Genomic DNA, 20,022 nt, shown 5'->3' with positions numbered 1-20,022 from the left:
TGTTTTGGTCATCTCACTTTCCCTTGGAAATGGGCATCAATACTGATTTCCTAAATGACTTTTACAGCAACAGTCTTGCTTTATGTAAGTGGAGAAGAAGGGAGGTCAGAGCACAACAGCAGGTAAATCTGGCTGCGTAAGTGACAGAGCCTCAGGCTGATAAGAGACATCAGATAGATTCACATGGAGGAGGCAAGAACTAATGCTGGGTTAACACCTGCCTCTCTGTTGTACACAGATCTTTCTTGCTGTGCCCTTCACTGTGGTGGTTAGCAGTTTCTTTGCATCCCCTTCAGCTCTTCACCTATCCCTCTGAAGTGGGCATCTGTGTTTGCTTCATTCACAAGTACAACTCCTTTCTATTCCCAGTTTTTTGCCTTGGGCCGATCTCTGAAAAATGTTGAGGTTTCTCAGCTTTACGCCTCTTAGTCTCCCTGTCTCAAGCCAAGTCTCTCAAGCCCCAAGAGACAATGCAGTCACTGTTTGACAGGAGCATCCATACTCCATGCCAAAGGATGCAGAGCCAACTATGAGGAAAGGCCACTGCATGCATCTAATACAGCAGAACAGAGATGGCTCAGACCCCTCGCCTGCAAAGTCCCCATCCTCTGTGTGCCAGCAGTGAGACCTCAGACATCTGAGGTCAATAAACTGACAACAGCCTCTCCTTCTAATGCACTGTGGAAATAGTCCCTACCTTGCAATGCAATTTTCTACTGCCATTCTGCCACAGCTTCCATTCCTTAATCTGCATCTCAGGCTTACTCATTTTTGCTGCACCAGCTCACATTTGCTGTAAAAAGCACTGTTCTGATCCCAGACCCTCACAGAAATCTCTTATCCTCGTGGACTTGTGGGTCACGTGTCTAGTTCCATGGGAAATGACTCTTAGCAACTAATCTGTCTGCTTAGATGTTGCAAGCCTGTTCATTCAGCAACGCACAGGCTTTGTCCTTAAGTGACAGACATGGGGAGTGGGAAATCACATGCTTCCATAAAAATTCAGGATATTCACTTTCTGCTTTATTTAGTACCATATGTGACATTAAACAACCAATCTGTTCCTAGTGTCACAATAGGTTGACTGAACCTGCTGGATCCCAGCATGGCACCAAAAGCAAAGAGAACATGGGAGGCATTATGAGAGAAACAGATCTGTCAGTCTTTCTGGGAGCTACAAGGTATATCTCTGATGTTGCGATTTTGTTATATTGCCTGTTGCTTCATCAGAGGTTAAGTGGAAGCACACTGTGTACAGCAATACCAGAGCACCTGGAAAAATAAGAGAGAGAGCTGGAGCCAGCAAATCAGAAGAGAGAAGTGATTCCTAGAGAGGACAGGCAGCAAATATGTGCATGGCATGGAGATGGGAATCTGTGACTGACTTGGCCCCTTAATCCTATTACACCAAGAATTCCTGAGCTGTGAAGCTAAGTGAACTCTTTATACACCAAGAGCAGATGGCTCTGGGCACAGTCATCATGTTTGTTGAGAAAGAGTTAGAGTTCCTCATTGAAGGCCTTCTCCTCTGGCTTGTCTTCTTCCTAAAACACAGTAAAGGCATGAAATCAACTTTGACATCACTCAGCTTCTCAGCACAGTGATAAAAGGAAACAAGCAAATTTAAATGTCTCCCTCTGTTCTCCATGGCACTGCCCTGCCTATTCTATTTCAATTGTACAACACAGGGTTCTGATGCACAAAGCTTCTATGTTACAGGAAGGTGAGGTTTGACAAAGAGAGAACACTAGCACTGAATGAACATGGAGATTAAACTGTCCCTCTCCTTCCAGAGACCTCCAGCAGAGCCCTTGTCTGTACACCTCATCTCTGTGGCCTTCTTTTCATCCCTGCCATTGATCACTGTCTCTCTGATCCTCTCCTGACTGCCACCATGATCATACTCAATGTCCAAAGCATCCTCCATCTAACCTCCCAGCTGCTGCTCCCAGAAAATAGATGCTTCCTTTGAGACCTTCATACAAAAGTCAATGAATTCTTCTTGCTGTAGACTGAGACGACAGAGGTCAGTGAACAAAGAGGTTCTGGAAACACATCCATATCTGCTCTGTTCAAGATCTAATGTTTTTTCTGATATTCAGGTGAAAATGAAAATGAGGAGGAGGTAGCAGATAGGGAATGTGTTCAAGGAGCTGAAGTTTTTTCCTTAAGAGCCTTGTGAGAAACAGCATCTTTCTATGAGACCCTAGCATCCTATAGCCTACTCAGAAATGCTCTCTTACCTTTTGCATTTTTTGTAAGAAAGCATTACAGAAGTCCTTCACACGTTCAATGGAGACTTCATCCAGAGGCAACACATCATGTTTCTCATCCGGTGTATGGAATATAGCCAGAGCTGGCAGCTGAGACTTCTTCAGTTTGAAGTATGCCATCACTTGCTCATTGCTTTTCAAGTTAATGTCTACCAGGACAAAGAGAATCTGTGATATAAATAGGAGACAAAATGTGAGCAAAGCAGAGACTGAGAGAACAGATCTTCAAACAGTCATCATAGACAGATTAACAGTAATATTTTTTTGAATTAGAGAAAACCTAACATGCTCTGTTATAACAACACTTTCCTCTGTCACTATTTAACTGCTCCATGCAGAGCATTTTTCCGTATTTTATCAAATCCATATTTACAATACAACTCAAACTCTCTGCTTATCCCTTCTTTAAAAATAAAAAAAATCCACAGTATGTTACAACGGCAGTCTCCTATTCTGTTCACTGAACAGATGAAGAACAAAGATGTCTTTTAACTCAAAGGCACATGTAGAAGAAGCTGATTCCTCTACTTGCATGCTGTCAGGATAAGATGCTTAGATTTATGCAAGAGCCAGGGTGGCATGGCAAAAAGGTATTTTGGTGTGTGGAAGATCAAACACAACTGCAAGAACATGGGAGGGAAGAATAGGACAGTATAAACTGTCAAGGATAAGAACATGAGAGTGCAAAACACAAAGGATGAATTTAGGTCAGCTGGAGTGACTAGAAATGAAGATGCAGTAATTTGGGAAATGAGAATTGTTGGCATTACACCACTGCCCCCACAGCCAAGTTTAATGGAGAGTTGTTTAGACTTGGGGAGAGATGCCCTGGTGAGAACAGCATACATTCTTCTGGACTCCCAAGTAGTCTTGGAGATCAAGACAAAGCCAAGGATCATAATACTGCTAGGATGATTTGACAGTATCCCATTTCAAGAGTAAATTGCAACTGATATTTTACAGGTTGCAGTAGGAATTGGTAGAAGATTAAAATTCTAGAATCTAAAACGTTATCAATAAGGTGCTCATCTATATAAAAAAAGCTTTGTTAAATTGTCTGTTAATAATAAATACAAATATTACGTATACATCTGATAGAGTAAATACAGCAGTTGAACAATTTAATCAATGATCTGATTAAATAGATTCCTACAGCAGGTGACATCCAAGTCAAAGAAACCAGCTAGTATGTGTTATTTTATCTTCTCTTTGAGCTGTGCAGTCTATAGGGCCTAGTATATTAAATGTGCCTACAGACATGGGTACAACCCAATTTATACAAGAAATAGAGGCATTTACAAAAATAACATTAATGTGACATGAAGATGATGTGCTCAGTTCCCAGGCTGTGACTCATCTTTTTCCTTCTTTTCAATCAAGAACACTCAAGCTAGTTCAAAACTGTTTGATTCTTTAAAAGTAATCTTGGTAAATTTTTACTTTTTACTTTTACAACTTTTTACACAGGTGAAAGAATATGGGGAAACTATTTTAAAATAAAGGAGGAGAGATTTAGAATAGATACTGGGGGAAGTTTTTCACTGAGAGGGCGATGAGGTGCTGTCACAGGTTGCCCAGAGAGCTGCAGGTGCCCCATTCCTGGAATCATTCAAGGCCAGGTTGGATGGGGCACTGAGCAGCCTGAGCTGGTGGGTGGCAGCCCTGTCCAAGGCAGGGGTTGGAGCTGATAATCTTTGAGGTCCTTTCCAACCCAAACCATTCTATGATTCAATAATCTCATATTTTTAATTAAAATTATGTTCTTAAAAACAAAACAAAAATATATACATATATGGAAACTTCTCTAGGCAATGGCCTATAGGAAGAATAAGTAGGCTGAGGTAAGCCTAACTGTAGTTAATCACTGTGATAAACAGCAACAGTTTCACTGGATTTAACAGATGCACTTGCAATGTCTCTTCCAAGAGTTAACTATGTTCCAGAGGCAACAACTAATGAGCAGACAGGTTGTGGTTCAGAATGCTAAGTTCAGAATGCTAAGTTCATCCTTTTGCAGGATAAAACATCAAACCAGAGCTCTCTGGTTTGATCATCATAAATCCAAGGGTCATAGATCTAAGGATCTATCTAAGAGCTGAACCCCAAGTTCTGAGCTGGAGTGGAAGGAACTGGAACAAGCCTTGTGTTTAAGGGCTCTCCTTCTAACATGCAAACTGGAATAGGCTAGTGTTGGATGGAAGCACTTTCAGAGGGATGGTACAGGGGGTGGTATCATATTCTTCACCAATTTGTTCACCAAGTTTTGGTTTTCTCTATGGAATATTCACTAGACAACAGCATTTTCTTAAATCAAATGTTAAACAAGAATTCAATTTGATAAAGACTTTGGAATACTAAGTTTGTTAATTTTTTATTTCTTTGTTATGCAGAAGTTCCTCCAGCTTTAAAACAGATGAGCAGCATTTCAAACACTGATATAAATGTAAGTCAACATTCTTCCCTTTAGCCTTTGTTAAAAATCCTCAAACTAAGAAACTATGAGCATGAAGAACAGAGTAAAAAATAAAAGAGTAAAAAGTTTGAGGATTAGAATTCTTGTTTTCTTCCTTGCATAAAAAAACAGTTAAAACGGAAAACTTAACTAGAACAGCTGTTAACATCATCCACAGTTCTTGTATTGGATATCTCCAGTGACACACATGGAGCTCACACAGCTGCAGGCTGCCAAAATACAGCACTGGGTGCACTGGTCTCCAAGTGACAGCTGTGGGGCAGTCTGTAGGGTGAACTTATGCTGAGGCCACAAGCACTGGAAGCCTGGTCTCTGAAGCAGCAAGAAACCAAGCAGATTTTTGAGCACAGACGTGTCCATGATAGATCCCACCTGGTGGAACTGGCATTTTCTCATGAGGAATTTGTTTTACTTAGAGATTCCCAGCCAGCTGTAATCATAAAGAATAAATGCGGTAACCATGGAAAATCCTACTGACCATGAAACAATTCACTTTGCCTAACTTCTGACATCTAAATCTTGGTCTGGTCTCCGGCAGTTATCTAGGATGAACTCTTCAACAAATGTTGACAGGCACTTCTATTACATGTATTTTAGAAGGGAATTAAGGATTGTTCTCCACTGCCAGTGCTGAAATGAGCCTAAAGCCTTTGCTCAGACTACTTACCAAAGCTATAACTCACAGAAACAAATTCCATTTACAATGCCAACTCTCATATCACTAGTAGAAACTAGATAGTTTCATCCAAAACAGAAAGTTTGTTTTCTATTTTAAACTATTCTCTGCAATAGCTGTTTTTTTTTTTCCCCGTCAAAAACAATTTTCTATGAATTCGCTTCAACTTGTATCAATCCCCTTGTGTGTGTATGTGTGTTTAAAGACCTGCTACCAGAGGCAGTGAAAGAGCTATTGCAGCTATTGCATGCATGAGAACTCCCAAAACAAACTACCTAGACATGATGTTCTGAGAAAACATTACACCGTGCAATATTATCTGTGCAATGTTATCCGTATTGAGTTCTTTCAAAGATTTTTTTACATGGTGTTGTCTTAGTGTCTTGACAACTTGATTCCTGGCCTGGTGCTTTTAGAACATGAAGTTCCTGGTAAATGCTAAGATATAGAATGATGGTATTGTTCAAGGAGTTCAGTGAAATTGAACATAGTACTGCAATGGTGGAAACCAATTTCATGTTTCTTAGTTTCTTCTCCAAAGAAGACCAACAGGAAGGATGATCAAGCCTTGTATCTAGTGTTTGACCTTGAGCTTTATGGAGCTGTTATCTTCATTCTTTGAGGAGGCTGTCTAAGCAAAAATATCAACTTCTGAAGTCTGAGTCATTTCTTTCATAGTTTACTTAGTAAATCAAAGCAAAAAAAATGAAAACATTAGTCACAAATTAAAAAAGAAAAAAAAGAAAGCTATATAAACAACTTCAGATATCCGTCTAGTGACAGACATTCCATATTTGCATGTTTTCCTGTTTATGACTAACTCTAACGATAATCCCTCTCAGCTTTGGAGACATCTGTATCTGCCAATCAAAATAAAAACTGTATAAATTACTGTCTTCAAGAAAAAGGACACTGTCCTTTCCTTTTCATAGAAGAACTCTTGAAGGTCTTTCAGCAGTTTCTCAGAACTAATTTCTAAATGGCCCTACATATAAACTAAAAGGGGCTTTGTGAACGTCACTACACATATCATTTTAACATTATAAACCATGTTATATCAGTCGTAGCAGAAACTGCTTTTATTATTCCCAGAATCACCTTATTGAAACGTCTACAAACACTCATGAGCTACACCAAATGTCATTGTCATGTTGTACTCTGATATTACAGAAAGAAAACTGAAGATGCTTATGTTAGTTTGGCTCACTAACACTAATTCTGACGTTTCCTTTCCAGTAGAAAGCTTGGATTTTTGGCAGTACTTTTCCAAATGAGTACATATTTGATTGCTGTGGGACCCTTCTAAGGACACTGGTGGGTTCCTGCAGCTGTAGCACTGAGTTCTGTCTGTTCATTGTTACTCACCCACAATTGTTTCTCAAGATTTGCTAGAAAGTACCACATTTCTTATTATTATTGTCAGCTCTTGGTTACTTAGCATTATCTAACATTTGTGTTTTCCTCTCCAGCATTTTATAGCCCTCGGATTGCACTATCAAATCAAGAAGAATCTCTAGATGAAAACCTGAGATTTGTCTCAGGTAGAGATGAAAATATCATAAAACAAAGAGGAAGGGATCATAACTCAGGAAGTGCCAGGTGAATCACCTCCTCATTATTTATTTTCTTCACTTTTTGGGTCAACAGCATTTTCTCTTCTTCTCTCCATAAGTCCACACAACAGGTTGTATCCTTTCTCCAAGTGGTAAAGACAAGGACAAGGACTCCTTTTCCCTCAGACCTCAGCAGAGATGAGTGAAAGAATTGGCACCTCAAATCCTGCTTGAGAACCTTCTCAAGACTACATCAGTGTTCTGTGCTGTCACTGAAGAGCAGGTGGGACACACACCATGTCCCCATTCCTACAGCACTCTGCAAGCTCTATGCAGTTGTATATGCTCAGAGAGCGCCTGAAAACCTCCTTACTGCACAGCAATGATTGTAAACTCAAATCAGTGATTGCAAACTCAAACTGCAGCACAAATAAGTCCTAGTCCTGGTCTTTTTTTACTGCTTTGTAAGAAGGCAGCCTGAATCATAATTTGCTTCTCAGAACGCTCATCCCATGGGAAACACAACCTACTAGATTCTCAATCCTTCCATCTAGGTGCATAGCAGTACCACCACAGTAAAGTGCAAATAATTAGCCAAACCCCTACACCTTTTAGCTCTGTATTTTATTTTTTGCAAATTTCCTCTAGGCTGATTCAGGGAGAAATTTGCCTGCATGAATTAAAAAAAAGTTAGATTTGGATAGCTGGTAATTCATTAATTATCTGGACTGCAGTATGACTTTTTTATCCAATGCTTTGTGAAGTCGTTCTAGGAAAATCATTCCCCTTCACTCAGATCAAAGCATGCCATATGAGTGGAAAACGGGCTGCAGCTGCATCAGCAAAGGACAGTGATGCTTAACAGTATCACTGCTGATGAACAGAGATAATGGAGCCACTGTAACAAATATCTCACATGACAACTGGACTTTTTCAGATTGTTTTCTTTTATCAGCAAGTATCAATCAAAACAAAACACTTTTTAAGAGATCTTTGACTTTCACACATGGTTTCTGCCCACTCTCTTGTCAATGGGCGGTAGAAATGGCAAGATCCATGGAAGTCCTGTCATAAACAAATCTCGAGACATTTGAGGGTGTGTGGTCCTGAGGAGGCCTTTCCAACTGAAGATAAGAATATACTTGAATTTTAATCTTCTCCTTCAGTACAGCAAACAGATCATGCAGATGTTCTTGTTCTCAAACCCCAACTCTTTCCAACTCCACGTTTCTCCCAGGAAGATCCCTTCCACTGCCACTCATCTCAGCCTTCTCTGATGCTTTGATCTCCTGTCCTAAATGCCTGCCTGTTGCTTCCAATCCCTTTTTGCTTGCCAGTTCCTTTCTCTGTTCCCTGGACCAAAATCCCCTGTAATCCAGCTGCTGGCATAGAATCAGCCATGTGAAGATTTACTGCTTGGAGAGCTCTGTCCACACAGGGATGGGAATTGGAGGAAACTTCTCTGAAAGATCCCATCTACCCCACCATCTTGCTGTGGGAAATCAGAAAAAACCATCCTCAATTCCTTTAAAATAGCCATTTCCTCAGGAACCAACCAGAAGGCTAAGTGTTAAGAAGAACTGCAACACTAATTTCTATCTGGTCACTTATATAATGTTCTTTGGCATCTCGCAAGCTGTATGTACAAGATCACCTCTCATAACAGTGGAATGTGACCATTGCTGGGCAGAAGTGCAACAGCTGTTTGTCATCTCCCAGTGGAAGAGAATAAAATTGGCCTAGAAGCCAGGAAGTACACAATGTCCCACTGAGAGAGTGGGGAAGCGGGATACAAAGGTTATTCCCCCTTGGAGGTAAACTGGCAAAAGGTGTACAGATACAACTTGTTCATTTAATTATCCAGATAATCATCTTTTCTTCCCATTTGGTCATTTCTCCCCTAATAGTAGCACAGAACAGGACATGATGCCTTCTATTTCCGTGGAAATAATCACTGTCTTTCTTTTTTGCTCTCCCACGACTCTCCTCTTTGGACTTACCTTATCCTCAAAGAGCTCCGCTGCTTCACGATATCTGCGCATTTGCTCAGGGTGCTCTGGGGACTTCTTGTCTGTGAACAGGAGGAGGTGGAGCTGGAGAGAACTGTGCAGCACACCTACTGCTGTCTGCCAAAAAACATGACCACCACAAACAGAGAGAGAAACACACAAAGACATTCAATGCATATCGGATGCACTGCCAGAAGGGCATCAACTCCTATGCCTAAACTGAGACTTCTTTGAGAATCAGTCCAATAAGCAGGACAAGTTCTTTTAAAGCAGGAGGCATCTAATCTGGGTTCTTTGTGGAAGCACTTAACCTCTTGGTTTCACTTATTCCTGAGCCAAGAGTCTGCAGCTCACAAGGGCTCCTCACTGCCCTTGGGATGGCCAGTGACCAGGCAGGGAGACTGTCTGCTCAGAGCAAGCTGATGTCTGGAATGGCAAGGAATTGGAGAGGGAAGGTTTGAAAACAATATAATAAGAGGAGACTCAGGGGAGACTTGATCACACTCTGCAATGACCAGAAAGGAGATGGTAACGAAGCTGGGGTCGGCCTCATGGCCTCAAGTTGCACAAGCGGGGGTTCAGCTTGGATATTAGGAAAAAATTCTCCAAAAGACCGGTCAGGCACTGGAACAAGCTGTCCAGGGGGTGGTGGAATCAATGTCCCTGGAAGTTTTCAAGAAACATGTAGCTGTGGAACTGAGGAACATAGTGGACAGTGTTGGTGGAAGGTGAATGGTTGGGCTAGATGATCAAAGATGTCTTTTCCAGACATATGGACTCTGATTGTATGATTCCATGGTAATGATGCCCTGAATTGCTGAGATCCAGCATCTGGCTGAATTGGGAACAAGCAAGTGGGAAGGGTTTATGATGCTGAGTTTGGTGTTTCATCTTATTTCCTTTCCTCAGCATTGCACTGTGTTTTGGATGAGGCTGAGTCCCAAGCTCCATTTCAGCAACCCAAGGGGCTGGGCAGTCCAAAATGCCTTGGGTTAAGACTACCTCTGCAGTGGGGAGAGGACTGCAGCAGGTTGTGCCTGGGCAGGGGCTGAGCAGGCCGCATACAATTGCCATTTGTGAGGAGCACGGACTGGCAGTGTCCAGAAAGCCCATGTGCAACCTCCAGGTATTCACTGCTCCTCATCCCACCTCTCCTCCCACCTGCTCCCCAGGCAAATCGCTTCTCCCTCAAACCAAACAGGAGTGGGGCTGTGCTCCAGCTGACCTGCTGCATCCCCACACACAGCCAAAACCACACAGGCCATAGAGATCCATGCCAGCACTTCCCCAGAGGAGGAGAAAGTTTCCACACACTCCAGGAGTAACAGAGACAGGGTCAGAGAGTGCATGTCTGCGCCACAGAGCATCTTGTTTCTGGTGGCTGGGATTTTCTCCTTTGCATAATGCTTATCAGACTTTTCGTATCCCTTAACTTCTCTGTAGCATGCAGGTGGGGCAGGGCAGAGCAGAAGGAATGCAGAGTGTCAGAAGACCTCATGGAAAAGGACAGAGCTGGAGATAAGGGTGAAGCCAGGCAGCACCAGAGCCATGGAGCTGTGGGAGCATGGCTGGAGCTGCAGTTCCCCCGACAGTGGCGCACAAAGATATATCTGTCCACACAGACTTTCGCAAGAGATTTGCATAGCTTAGCATCACGGCTGGATTGCATCACACTCTCCTGGGAAGTACACAGGCTAAGTGTTGCATAAAAATGCCTGAAGTATGTGGGAGAAACAGTTAGGGCCCCGGGACAGGGAGAGAAACTCTTGGCAGCGCTTGATTTGATCTCTGTTATCCAAGCCTTTGCTGACCTGCAGCTTTCTTAGATATAAACAGCATATGCACTGGGAATAAATATTTGCAAAAAAAAAAACAAAAAACAAAAAACAAAAAACAAACCAATAAGTTATGTTAGCAGAGCTGGAAGAGTTTCAATCCTAGGACTGCAGGAGGCACTGTTAATTGCGGCACCTTGGTAGGGCTCCAGAGTGTCAAGAGAAAAAGAAAAAAAGCAATAAAACACCACATGTAGTGCAAGCCAGGATGGAAGGAATGGCTGAAAAGCTCAGGATCTCCAGGTCAGAAAGGCAGTCTGGGTGCTGAATGGGACACTATGGAGCAGAAACTCACAGAGAGAGAGCTACAGTCTGATGAACTGCCAAGGGATGCAGTGAAGGCCACGAGGATTCAGAAGGCCAGGATTTTTATAAAGATAATAAGAACATCCCCACTGTCACTTCTGGGCCGCTCTCAAAGAGTTGTCAGGACAGAGGGGCAGGATATAGCTTTTCTGCTCTAGGAAATGTTCTGTGATTTTGAAATGTTTTTCATATCCTTTCTCAGAAGGAAAAAAATAAATCTGTGTTTTAATTATTATTTAAAAAAAAAAAAAAGCAGAAAAAAAGATTCTACAGTATTTCACTTCAGAAACAAAATGCTGCATTTCTAAAACAAAATGCTCTCCCAAAATAGCATGCTGAACCTGAACTGGGGAATGTGCCAGCCCTCTTATCTGATGTTTGGCATCTGTTTGAAAAGATACAGCTTTGAAATTGGTCAGGCCATCCTCCTTTGATTATACTGAGCACGATCAGCACTGCTAGAGCTATTGAGAAGACACTGTTAGCAATGACAGTCTCAGCCTTGCAGTCAGCTGGTGTTATAAAAACTACTTGCTCCATAGCAAGCATCCCAGTGAACTGCCAGCATTTCAGGGGAGCCTGTGGTCACCCTCTGTAGGCAGAAGGAGATGTGCCAAGTGCCAGACAGGTGGGTAAGCTAAAGAAGATGACCAGCATGGAAGCATTAAGTAAAAAAGAACATGAAACTATCAGAGATTGTCCAAAGGAGGACTACAAAGATGATGAAGGGTCTGGAGGACAAGGCATATGAGGAGCAGCTGAAGTCCTCTGGTTTGCTCACCCAGAGCAGAGGAGCTGAGGGGAGGCCTGATGGCTGCCGCTCCTCATAGGGAGAGGAGGGGCAGCGCTGAGCTCTGCTCTGTGTGATAGTGACAGGGCCCGAGGAACGGCATGGAGCTGCGTCAGGGGAGGGCAGCTGGGGGTGAGGGACAGGGACTCTCACACCAGAGAGTGGTGGGCATGGAACGGGCTGCACAGAAGTGGCACTGCCCCAAGTACCGGAGTTCAAGAAGCATCTGGACGGTGCTCTCAGGCATATGGTCTGATTTTCGGGTTGCCCTGTGTTGGAGCCAAGAGTTGGACTTGCACATCCTTACGGGTCTCTTCCAGATCAGGATATTCTATGACTCTATGATTCTGTGATTCTATGATCCTATGTCTGATTTTTTTTTTTTGTAGAGTTGACAAACAATGGGGTAAAGGATGGAGGGGATGGGAAAATTTTTGTTTGGGAAGTTTCCTACCAGTTTTTGAATATGCTTTAAAATAGCCAGACATATGTTAAGCCCATTTTTCTGGGTAATGAAGAAAAACCTGCTCCAAGGAGAAGGTCACTGGATTTCCGTGTTTCTTGAGGTTTCTCAGCCACAGAGAGAGGATCCTGGCTGAGCAAGATCTATAGACATGGTACGGCATGACAAATGCCCCAGGGAAGAAGCAGCAGGAGTGGTAAGAAATGCAGTTCTTTGCCCACCAATGTCTCAAATCTACTGGGAGATCGGAGGAAGTGCCTTCTATCCTCTCTCCACCCCACCTGTCTAATCCAATGCAAGATCTGCTCCCACGTCATTCAGCAGCAGCAAAGATATGCACCGGCTTCCCCCAACTCCATCTACACCACTGTGGCAACCCCTGCACGCATCCTCATGCATAAACACTTGAGCCAGAGGAGGCAGCTATGGAGGAGGCCAGGTGCTGGGGTGAGGGCAGTGAGGAGCTGCTAATTACCGTAGGGTTGTACTCTGTCACCAGGCGGAGCTCATTCATTCGAATGAAACGAGTCATCTTATCGGCATCGATTTCTTCTTTGTCCATATCCATATCTATCCTTTCTTTGTCTGCCTGAAGACATGCAAAGATACCACAGGTCACAGCTGTCCCTCCCTTATTTCCTTCAGAGCTGCTGATGGCACTCACTCACAGAGACACCCACCCCCCAGGACACCATCTTTGTCTTCTTTCCAGAATAAAAACGCCATTTCTTGAGCCATTAGACCTACAGAGATCTGCATGCGCTTCGGCATAAGGATCTTCCACCCTCCCTCAGTCTCCCAAGGACAAAGCAAACTCATGGCATATCACTGAGAACAAGACGTTCTCGGTGATATGCTGAGGACAAGATGTCCTATCGTTATCTGCTCTTACTGCACTGGAGACAGGGAAGATTAGCCAATAAACTAATCTAGGAGTTGTGAGAAGCGATCATTAACATAGCCTAATTCCTTACATTGATTTTGGCTTTATATTCCTCTTTAAAATCTTCATCTGCTTATTCTATTTCTTCTACAAGTAATAAACATTGGCATGGACTGTATGGATTTCCTGGAAACATTGTGCAAGCAGGAAATCTCTCCAATAAAAAGAGGATTTTTTTCCAGAACAGCAGAAAAAAAAAAAAATAAATAAAAAATCAAGCACAGCACATTTTAGCTTTAGAGGAAAATCCATCCTGCCACACATCTTCCCACACTCACCCCCTCTCACCCCCAGTGTAATTTTATTGAGGTTTGCTTGACTTGGTAAACAGGAAAAAAAAAAAGAGCAGTCAAACATCAAATAAAGGCCAAACCAGCCAACAGGGCATAGTTGCTCTATGGTACCATTGCAAGAGATGAATGAGTTGAGCCACGGGCGTGCTAGGCTGTGACAACCAGTGGGATCAAAGTTTGGGATTTGAAGACTTTTCATACTCGTGTTGAATGAGGTTCTTAGAGCTGAGGAAATGTCCACATGCACACCCCGGATTTTATCCTCTGCATCTGTGCAACCTCTGAAAACACTTGTGTTAGTTTTTCCAGCAGAGTGCAGACATCTAACAAAATTTTTTGCTTTTCTGTGGTCATTAGCAACGTCTTTCATCTGGTAGGGGGCCATTGGGTCTGGTAACCCAAACGGGTGTTTTTCAGACAGTGCACCATGATTTCTCTCACAGATTTGCCCCAGCATAAAGTGAAAGGGTGACTCTACTCTAGTGAATGGGATCAGGTTGGTGCAACACCTGAGCAGGTGAGATCAGAGAGACTTTGGGACCCAATCTAAGCACAGAAAACTTTCTCTTAACTTTAGTGAACTTCTGCAAACACCTGGTTTCCATCTAGGGGTAAAAATATCCTTGATGTGCTGTCAGCATTCAGGATCCCAAGGAAAAAAAAGTTGAAAATGGTCTGCATCTAATAGTTGAAGCTCTGCCCAAAATGTCTTCATTACTCTTTGTAATTAGCTTATTTACATCTGTTAGTTATGTCCTTTTAGATCTGTCAGGCTAGATTCTTCAATAGAATAAATTAGCTTTGCTCCACTATACACAAAAACATTTCAGCAGTTGACAGCAGACCATCCTACTACCGTAATTACAAATTTCTGAGCATTATGTGTGTTTCATGCTATGCAAAAACAAGGAAGGATGAGTTTATGCCTCTGATTCACTGTCATCCTGGTCACCCATCTTTGTATTCTTCAAATGAATGTTTAATTCTAAGTTCCCATCTCAGTTCTTTTTACTTTTATTTCTTAGCTCTGACTCCTTACTCCTACACAGTGTTCAGAATAAAAGGAAAAATAATGTGTCTGAATAACTTAAATTTCAGAAAAATAACTTAAATTTAAGAAAATTAGACAAAAGAATTGCCAACCTCATTTGAACCTAGCTAGTGTCTTTGTTTCTTGATTTTTTTTCCTTATTAAATAAGAATTCAGCTGTAAAAATTGAACCGTGAACCATAGAACACAAATTCCAACAATCCAAACTTTCTTTTATCGAACACCATCCCAATGCAGTATTCAATCCTCACTATCTGCCACAGAGTAAAAACAAAGGATCTTTTCAGTGTTTCTGGAAGAAAATCATCATGGCTAAGAACCAAAACTGAGGTGAGTGTTACTTCAAATCGCAATTGCAGCATTGCACCAGGGGAGATTCAAGTTGGATGTTAGGAAACATTCTTCCTGGAAGAGTGGTCGTGCACTGGAATGGGCTGCCCAGGAGAGTGGTGGAGTCACCACTCCTGGAGGTGTTCAAGAAACGTTTAGATGTTGTACTATGGGGCATGATTTAATGGGGACATATCGGTGGTAGGTGGGTGGTTGGACTGGAGGATCTTGGAGGTCTTTTCCAACCTTGGTGATTCTGTGATTCTACTATCTGTGCATGGCTAATAGAAAGTTAAAGGAAAGGACTTGTCTACTTATTGCTCACTCTTAGATCATTCTCCTTGCACTATTTGGATTATACTGGTGGTAAACATGGTGCAGGCAAAAGATGAAAAAGAACGGGAACAAATGGGCTTTATGTAACCTTTGTGAAACTCAGATCTAGAACTTGACTAAGGCACCACATCCAGCTTCTGTAGCACACAGAACAACCAGCCAGTGTGCTTAGAGCTCTTGTAACACTGCACTTTGTAGCTTTTTAGGATATCTTGCACTTCTTAAGGCCCCTCTCCTCTGAGGCACCTCTCTCCCCTGTTTTCAAGTGCAATCCCAGGAAACTGATATGCCTGCTCTTGGCTTTTGGTGGTATTCTTGCAGTAAGTACAAGGCCCTTCAAAAAACCCTTCAAAATATCATCTTCTTATATTTCAGTAGAAATACCTTCAATTTCAGAACAAGACAACTATGGCTGCAGTCAAAATTATTTGAGCTTGCACAGCATCCATCCCTCAGAAACTGCAAAGTAGTACCTTGAGTGCTGTGTTTAGTTTTGTACGCCTGTACTCAAGGTTCAGGTGAGACCTTATTACTCTCTACAATGATCTGAAAAGAGGGTGTAGCAAGATGGGAGTCACTCTTTTCTCCTGGGTAACAGCAATAGGATGAGAGGTGATGACAAGTTGTTCCAGAGGAGGCTCAGGTTGGAAAAAATTTCTTAGAATCACAGAATCACAGAACTGCAGGAGTTGGAAGGGACCTCAAGAGATCACTGAGTCCAACTCCCCTGCTAAAGGATGTCCTCGACATTAAATCTCACAAGTAGGCATCCAGACAGATCTTTAATATCTCCATAGAAAAAAACTCCACAATCTCTTTGGACAACCTATTCCAGTGGTCTGTCACCCTTACTATACAGAAGTTCTTCCACATGTCTTTGGAACTTACTATTGTCAAATTTTAGGCCATTACTCCATGTCCTATCACTACCAGCCACTGGTCATCTTGACCACAAGGGCACACTGCCCTTAATAGAGTGGTGCTGCACTGGCACAGGCTGCCCAGGGAGGTGATGGAATCACCATCCCTGGAGGTATTCAAGAGCCATGTGGATGTGGCATTGAGGGACATGGTCAATGGGCACAGTGGGGATGGGCTGATGGTTGGACTAGGTGATCTTAGTGGTATTTTCCAACCATAATGATCCTGTGATTCTACAATTATTAATGGGCCCATGCCCAAAGAATAGCACATCAACTACAGTGTTAGACTTACGAGGGATCTACTGTTGGGGATTTCATTTGGTGGCAGGCACGGCATCTGTCGCTGCAGAGCCCTGCTCCGCCTCTGATGGAAAAATTGGGCATGCACGGAGCCAGCTTAGCCTGCCTGAAGTGAGCTTGGCAAGATGTGATTTCCTGCTGTGTTGATTCACTGTAACACTGCCGGGAGATGCCTTCCATGTGCCTCAGGAGCCTTTCCAAAGCCACGGGAACCCCATCCAAGTCACGCCGCACTCCGTGCGAGCCACTCAGAACACAGCCCCCATTCTTTGTAAAGAACCTCGTTCCGAGCGCCCCGCCGCGCACGCACCCTGCGGAACAGCGTGACGGTGGCCGCCGCCACGCCGTAGTGCTCCCGCACCGCGGAGCTGCTGCTGAGCGCGAAGGGCACCTCCGGCATCCGCGCGGCCGCCAGGCGGAGCTGCGACACCTCGGGGCTCTCCGGCTCCTGCGGGCACAGGGAGAGAGGGCGGTCAGAGCGGCGCCCCGACGGCGTAAGGGCGACACCTACCGGCCGCCCCGGAGCCGCCCGCGGGGCGCCTCGCTCCGCCATTTCCCGCAGCTGCGGGCGCGCGGCCTTCCTCTTCGTCTTCCTCCCGGCGCTGGGAGCCGCGGGGCTGCAGCTGCCCCCTGTGCACCCTGCGGTGATGTGAAGCCCTGGAGCTCTCAGAAAGGAGGCGAGAAAGTCAGAACCCAGGTGTAACCCTTACCTATGTACATGTGCAAACGTGCATGCTATATGCATTATATACATAGATCATTTTTAAGAGAGTCTCTTGATTCTGGAGTCCAGGGGGCTGTTAAAATTGTTAAATACCTCGGGCTTACCACATCTAGTGAGAGCATTAGCTCCAGCCTGAGGCTGCATTAACGCATGCCTTCCTATTCCCATTCCTAACTTCTCTGCTGAGGGATGTATTTTTGATACGTTTTAGATTCAAATTCTCCAGACACAGTCTCTGCTTGGAAGCTGTTTTGTTTTTCTTTTCGTTTTGAACTGTCAGCTCAGCTGTTTGCGAGCCCAGAGAGAACAGAAAACAAAATTCCTTCTTCAGTGAAAGGAAAACAGTTCTTGTGACTTGTTTTGGAAATGCCAGCGCGTCAACATGGCTGTGGTGATTGCATTAAGGCATGGTGTGGGAATTTGCTTTGTTTTGGAGCATTCCTATGAAGGATGGGTTTGGTCTGGCTGAACAGGCCCTGTTCTCACACAGCACACGGGGCAGCACGCTGTTTTTCCATCGTGGCATGCAGTTCCCAGCTCATTACAGGCACAGCTTGCTGAGCTGTGCGCTGCAGTGAGCTGAAAGGCTGCAGCAGAGAAATGATTTATGGTGAGCAGGGAACGCAGGCATTATGTGGATGAATATACCCTTGGGCAGAGGGCCAAGACAAGGCCTCATGGCACTCATAGGTCCTTATCTGCCGCTTAAACAGAGCGCTGCTGTGCTTCACGCACTGAACACATGCCAGGCTGCTGGCTGCTGCCCTGTGTTCCTGGCAGCCAGGACTGTCCCCACACTTCAGGACGGCACACTCAGCCCTCCCTGCCCTAGCAACTTGTGCTGCCTAGACCCATGCTGATAAATGAAACTATGCCATAGGAGGGAGGCAGAGGTGGCATGGGGTTCTGGCGGCATGAAACTGCCCACAGGAGGTCCCAGCCCTGCTGCAACCCCAGCCAGCTGCCCCAGAGAAGGAGACACCTACAGCCTCTGTGGCTTGTAGGGCTACAGTGCTGCCAGACAGGCCCCTAAGGAATTCTGTATGCCTGCAGGCCCCAGCCCCAGGCAGCTAGTGCTCTGTGATCAGTGTTAAGCAAGGCCTGGGGCAAACGCCTCCAGCATTCACACACTTGTTGCTACAGAAGCAGCAGTCCTCACTGCAGTGTGCTGCAAGATGTCATTGCCTTAACCCACTCGCATAACCCCTCCCTAGTCTGCTCTCCAGCCCCAGGACTAAGGCAGGAGGAGGAAGGAGCTTGCAGAGGGAAGTTAGTTTTGGAAGGATTAAGTCTTCTCTGGCATAAGCAGTGTATGCAGTCCAGAGTTCAAGTAGCAGGAAAAAGGGGCAAGTGACACATGCAACTATCGGTCACTCTGATGCCTCATTTCAATTTAATTTGGTCATGGAGAGGCACAGACCTCAACGGTATCAACTCTGGGGAACAAAGCAGCCAGAGGGACCGTACCTCTGTTCTCTCTAAGAGAAAACTGAGCTTAAGCCCAAATCCTCTCAGACACAATGCCCACCATCACTGCTCCCTGGGGCCCAGCTTCCCCAGCTGTGCCATGCAGGCAGTGCCTTGCTCTGCCACCAATGACCAAAGCCAACAGCCAACGTTCCCACAGCACTCAGTTTCTCTGCCACCCACATTCCCCTTTTCCTTCTCATGCAGCATTTTTCTTTTTCACACTCCAGGTTCCTACCAACAGCCTCACATCCCCCCCTTGCTCCATTTCCCACTCCATTCACCCCTCACTTCATGACTTCAAGTCTATCACAACTCCAGCATCTCTCCATGGCAGGAGGCACTGCATGGAGGTATATGAAGGGCCCCGTCAACCCTGCTGTCCCACCAGAGATAGGGCTCCCACCTGAGATGGAATATGTCTGACATGTCAGAGGACAGTTGCTGCCAACACACCTGGAAGAACCCAACAACTGCCACCTCCGCACCACTGATGAAGGCTTCCACATCTGCGATGTCATTCAATAGGACAAGTTTCTCTGTACCTCCTTCCGTGCCTGGAGAGAAAAGGTTAGAATTGGACCAAGGGTACAGAAGAGCAGCTCTGATGCTCCCACACATACCTATGTGAGCATCTCACCCCTTACATGCCCCCCCATATCTCTCCCACCAGCTTGATGCGCAGCTTGTATAGCACACCCTGGGTGAGGAGGACTGAGAAGGCTCACTTACTGTGGGATGTAGAGCTGTTATCTTCAGCACAGCCTGCTGGGGAGCTCCCGGCTAGGAGGACAACAAAGAGACATGAGAAGACAGAGGTGCCCATGGTGCCTGCTTGCCTTCTCTTCACCATGCCACCTTGCTCCACACCTCTCCTTGGCAAGCGACACGTCAGCTGCTTCTGGGGCTCGCAATCACTCCCATGTGATGGGAAAGGAGCAGCTGGCCAGGGCAAAGCTTCCAGCTCCTGAGATAACTGTTTGGCTGGGAGAAAGCCCTGGGCCTCCCTGCTGCACAGGCATCAGCCTTGGGCAAACTCACCAACACTGTTGCTGGTATGCCCTCACACACAGTGTTGGGCATCTCAACCACACCACTGTGTAGAGGGTTCCCCTGCACTTCCCTGGGTGCTGGGTCTCACAGATGCTCCCATGTACTTGCTCAGCCAGTGGGACATGCAGCTCCTGTATCTCCTCTGGTGGATGAGAACAGTTGCCGTGGGAAATATTAAGCATGAGAAGCGAATGCCACATGCGCCTCACCGCCAAACTGAAGTA

At 44.7% G+C, this 20,022-nt stretch overlaps 1 protein-coding gene across 1 annotated transcript; it reads right to left on the bottom strand.

Moving 5' to 3' along the window:
* Positions 1-1,074: 1,074 nt before the first annotated feature.
* ERP27 (endoplasmic reticulum protein 27) lies at positions 1,075-19,598 on the bottom strand. Its single transcript, XM_042890395.1, has 7 exons — positions 19,478-19,598; positions 19,202-19,302; positions 16,865-17,002; positions 12,854-12,967; positions 8,976-9,101; positions 2,244-2,441; positions 1,075-1,544 (listed from the first exon to the last, which is right to left on the bottom strand). The coding sequence occupies exons 1-7, from the start codon at positions 19,596-19,598 to the stop codon at positions 1,500-1,502; spliced, it is 843 nt and encodes a 280-aa protein (XP_042746329.1). The 3' UTR covers positions 1,075-1,499.
* Between the last annotated feature and the right edge of the window lie 424 nt (positions 19,599-20,022).

This window comes from Lagopus leucura, unplaced genomic scaffold, assembly GCF_019238085.1.
Source record: "Lagopus leucura isolate 7727_CA_CO unplaced genomic scaffold, USGS_WTPT01 Super-Scaffold_100159, whole genome shotgun sequence".
Lineage (NCBI taxonomy): Eukaryota > Metazoa > Chordata > Aves > Galliformes > Phasianidae > Lagopus > Lagopus leucura.
Note: the sequence above shows the minus strand (reverse complement) of the source record. Positions and strands in the feature narration are given on the sequence as shown.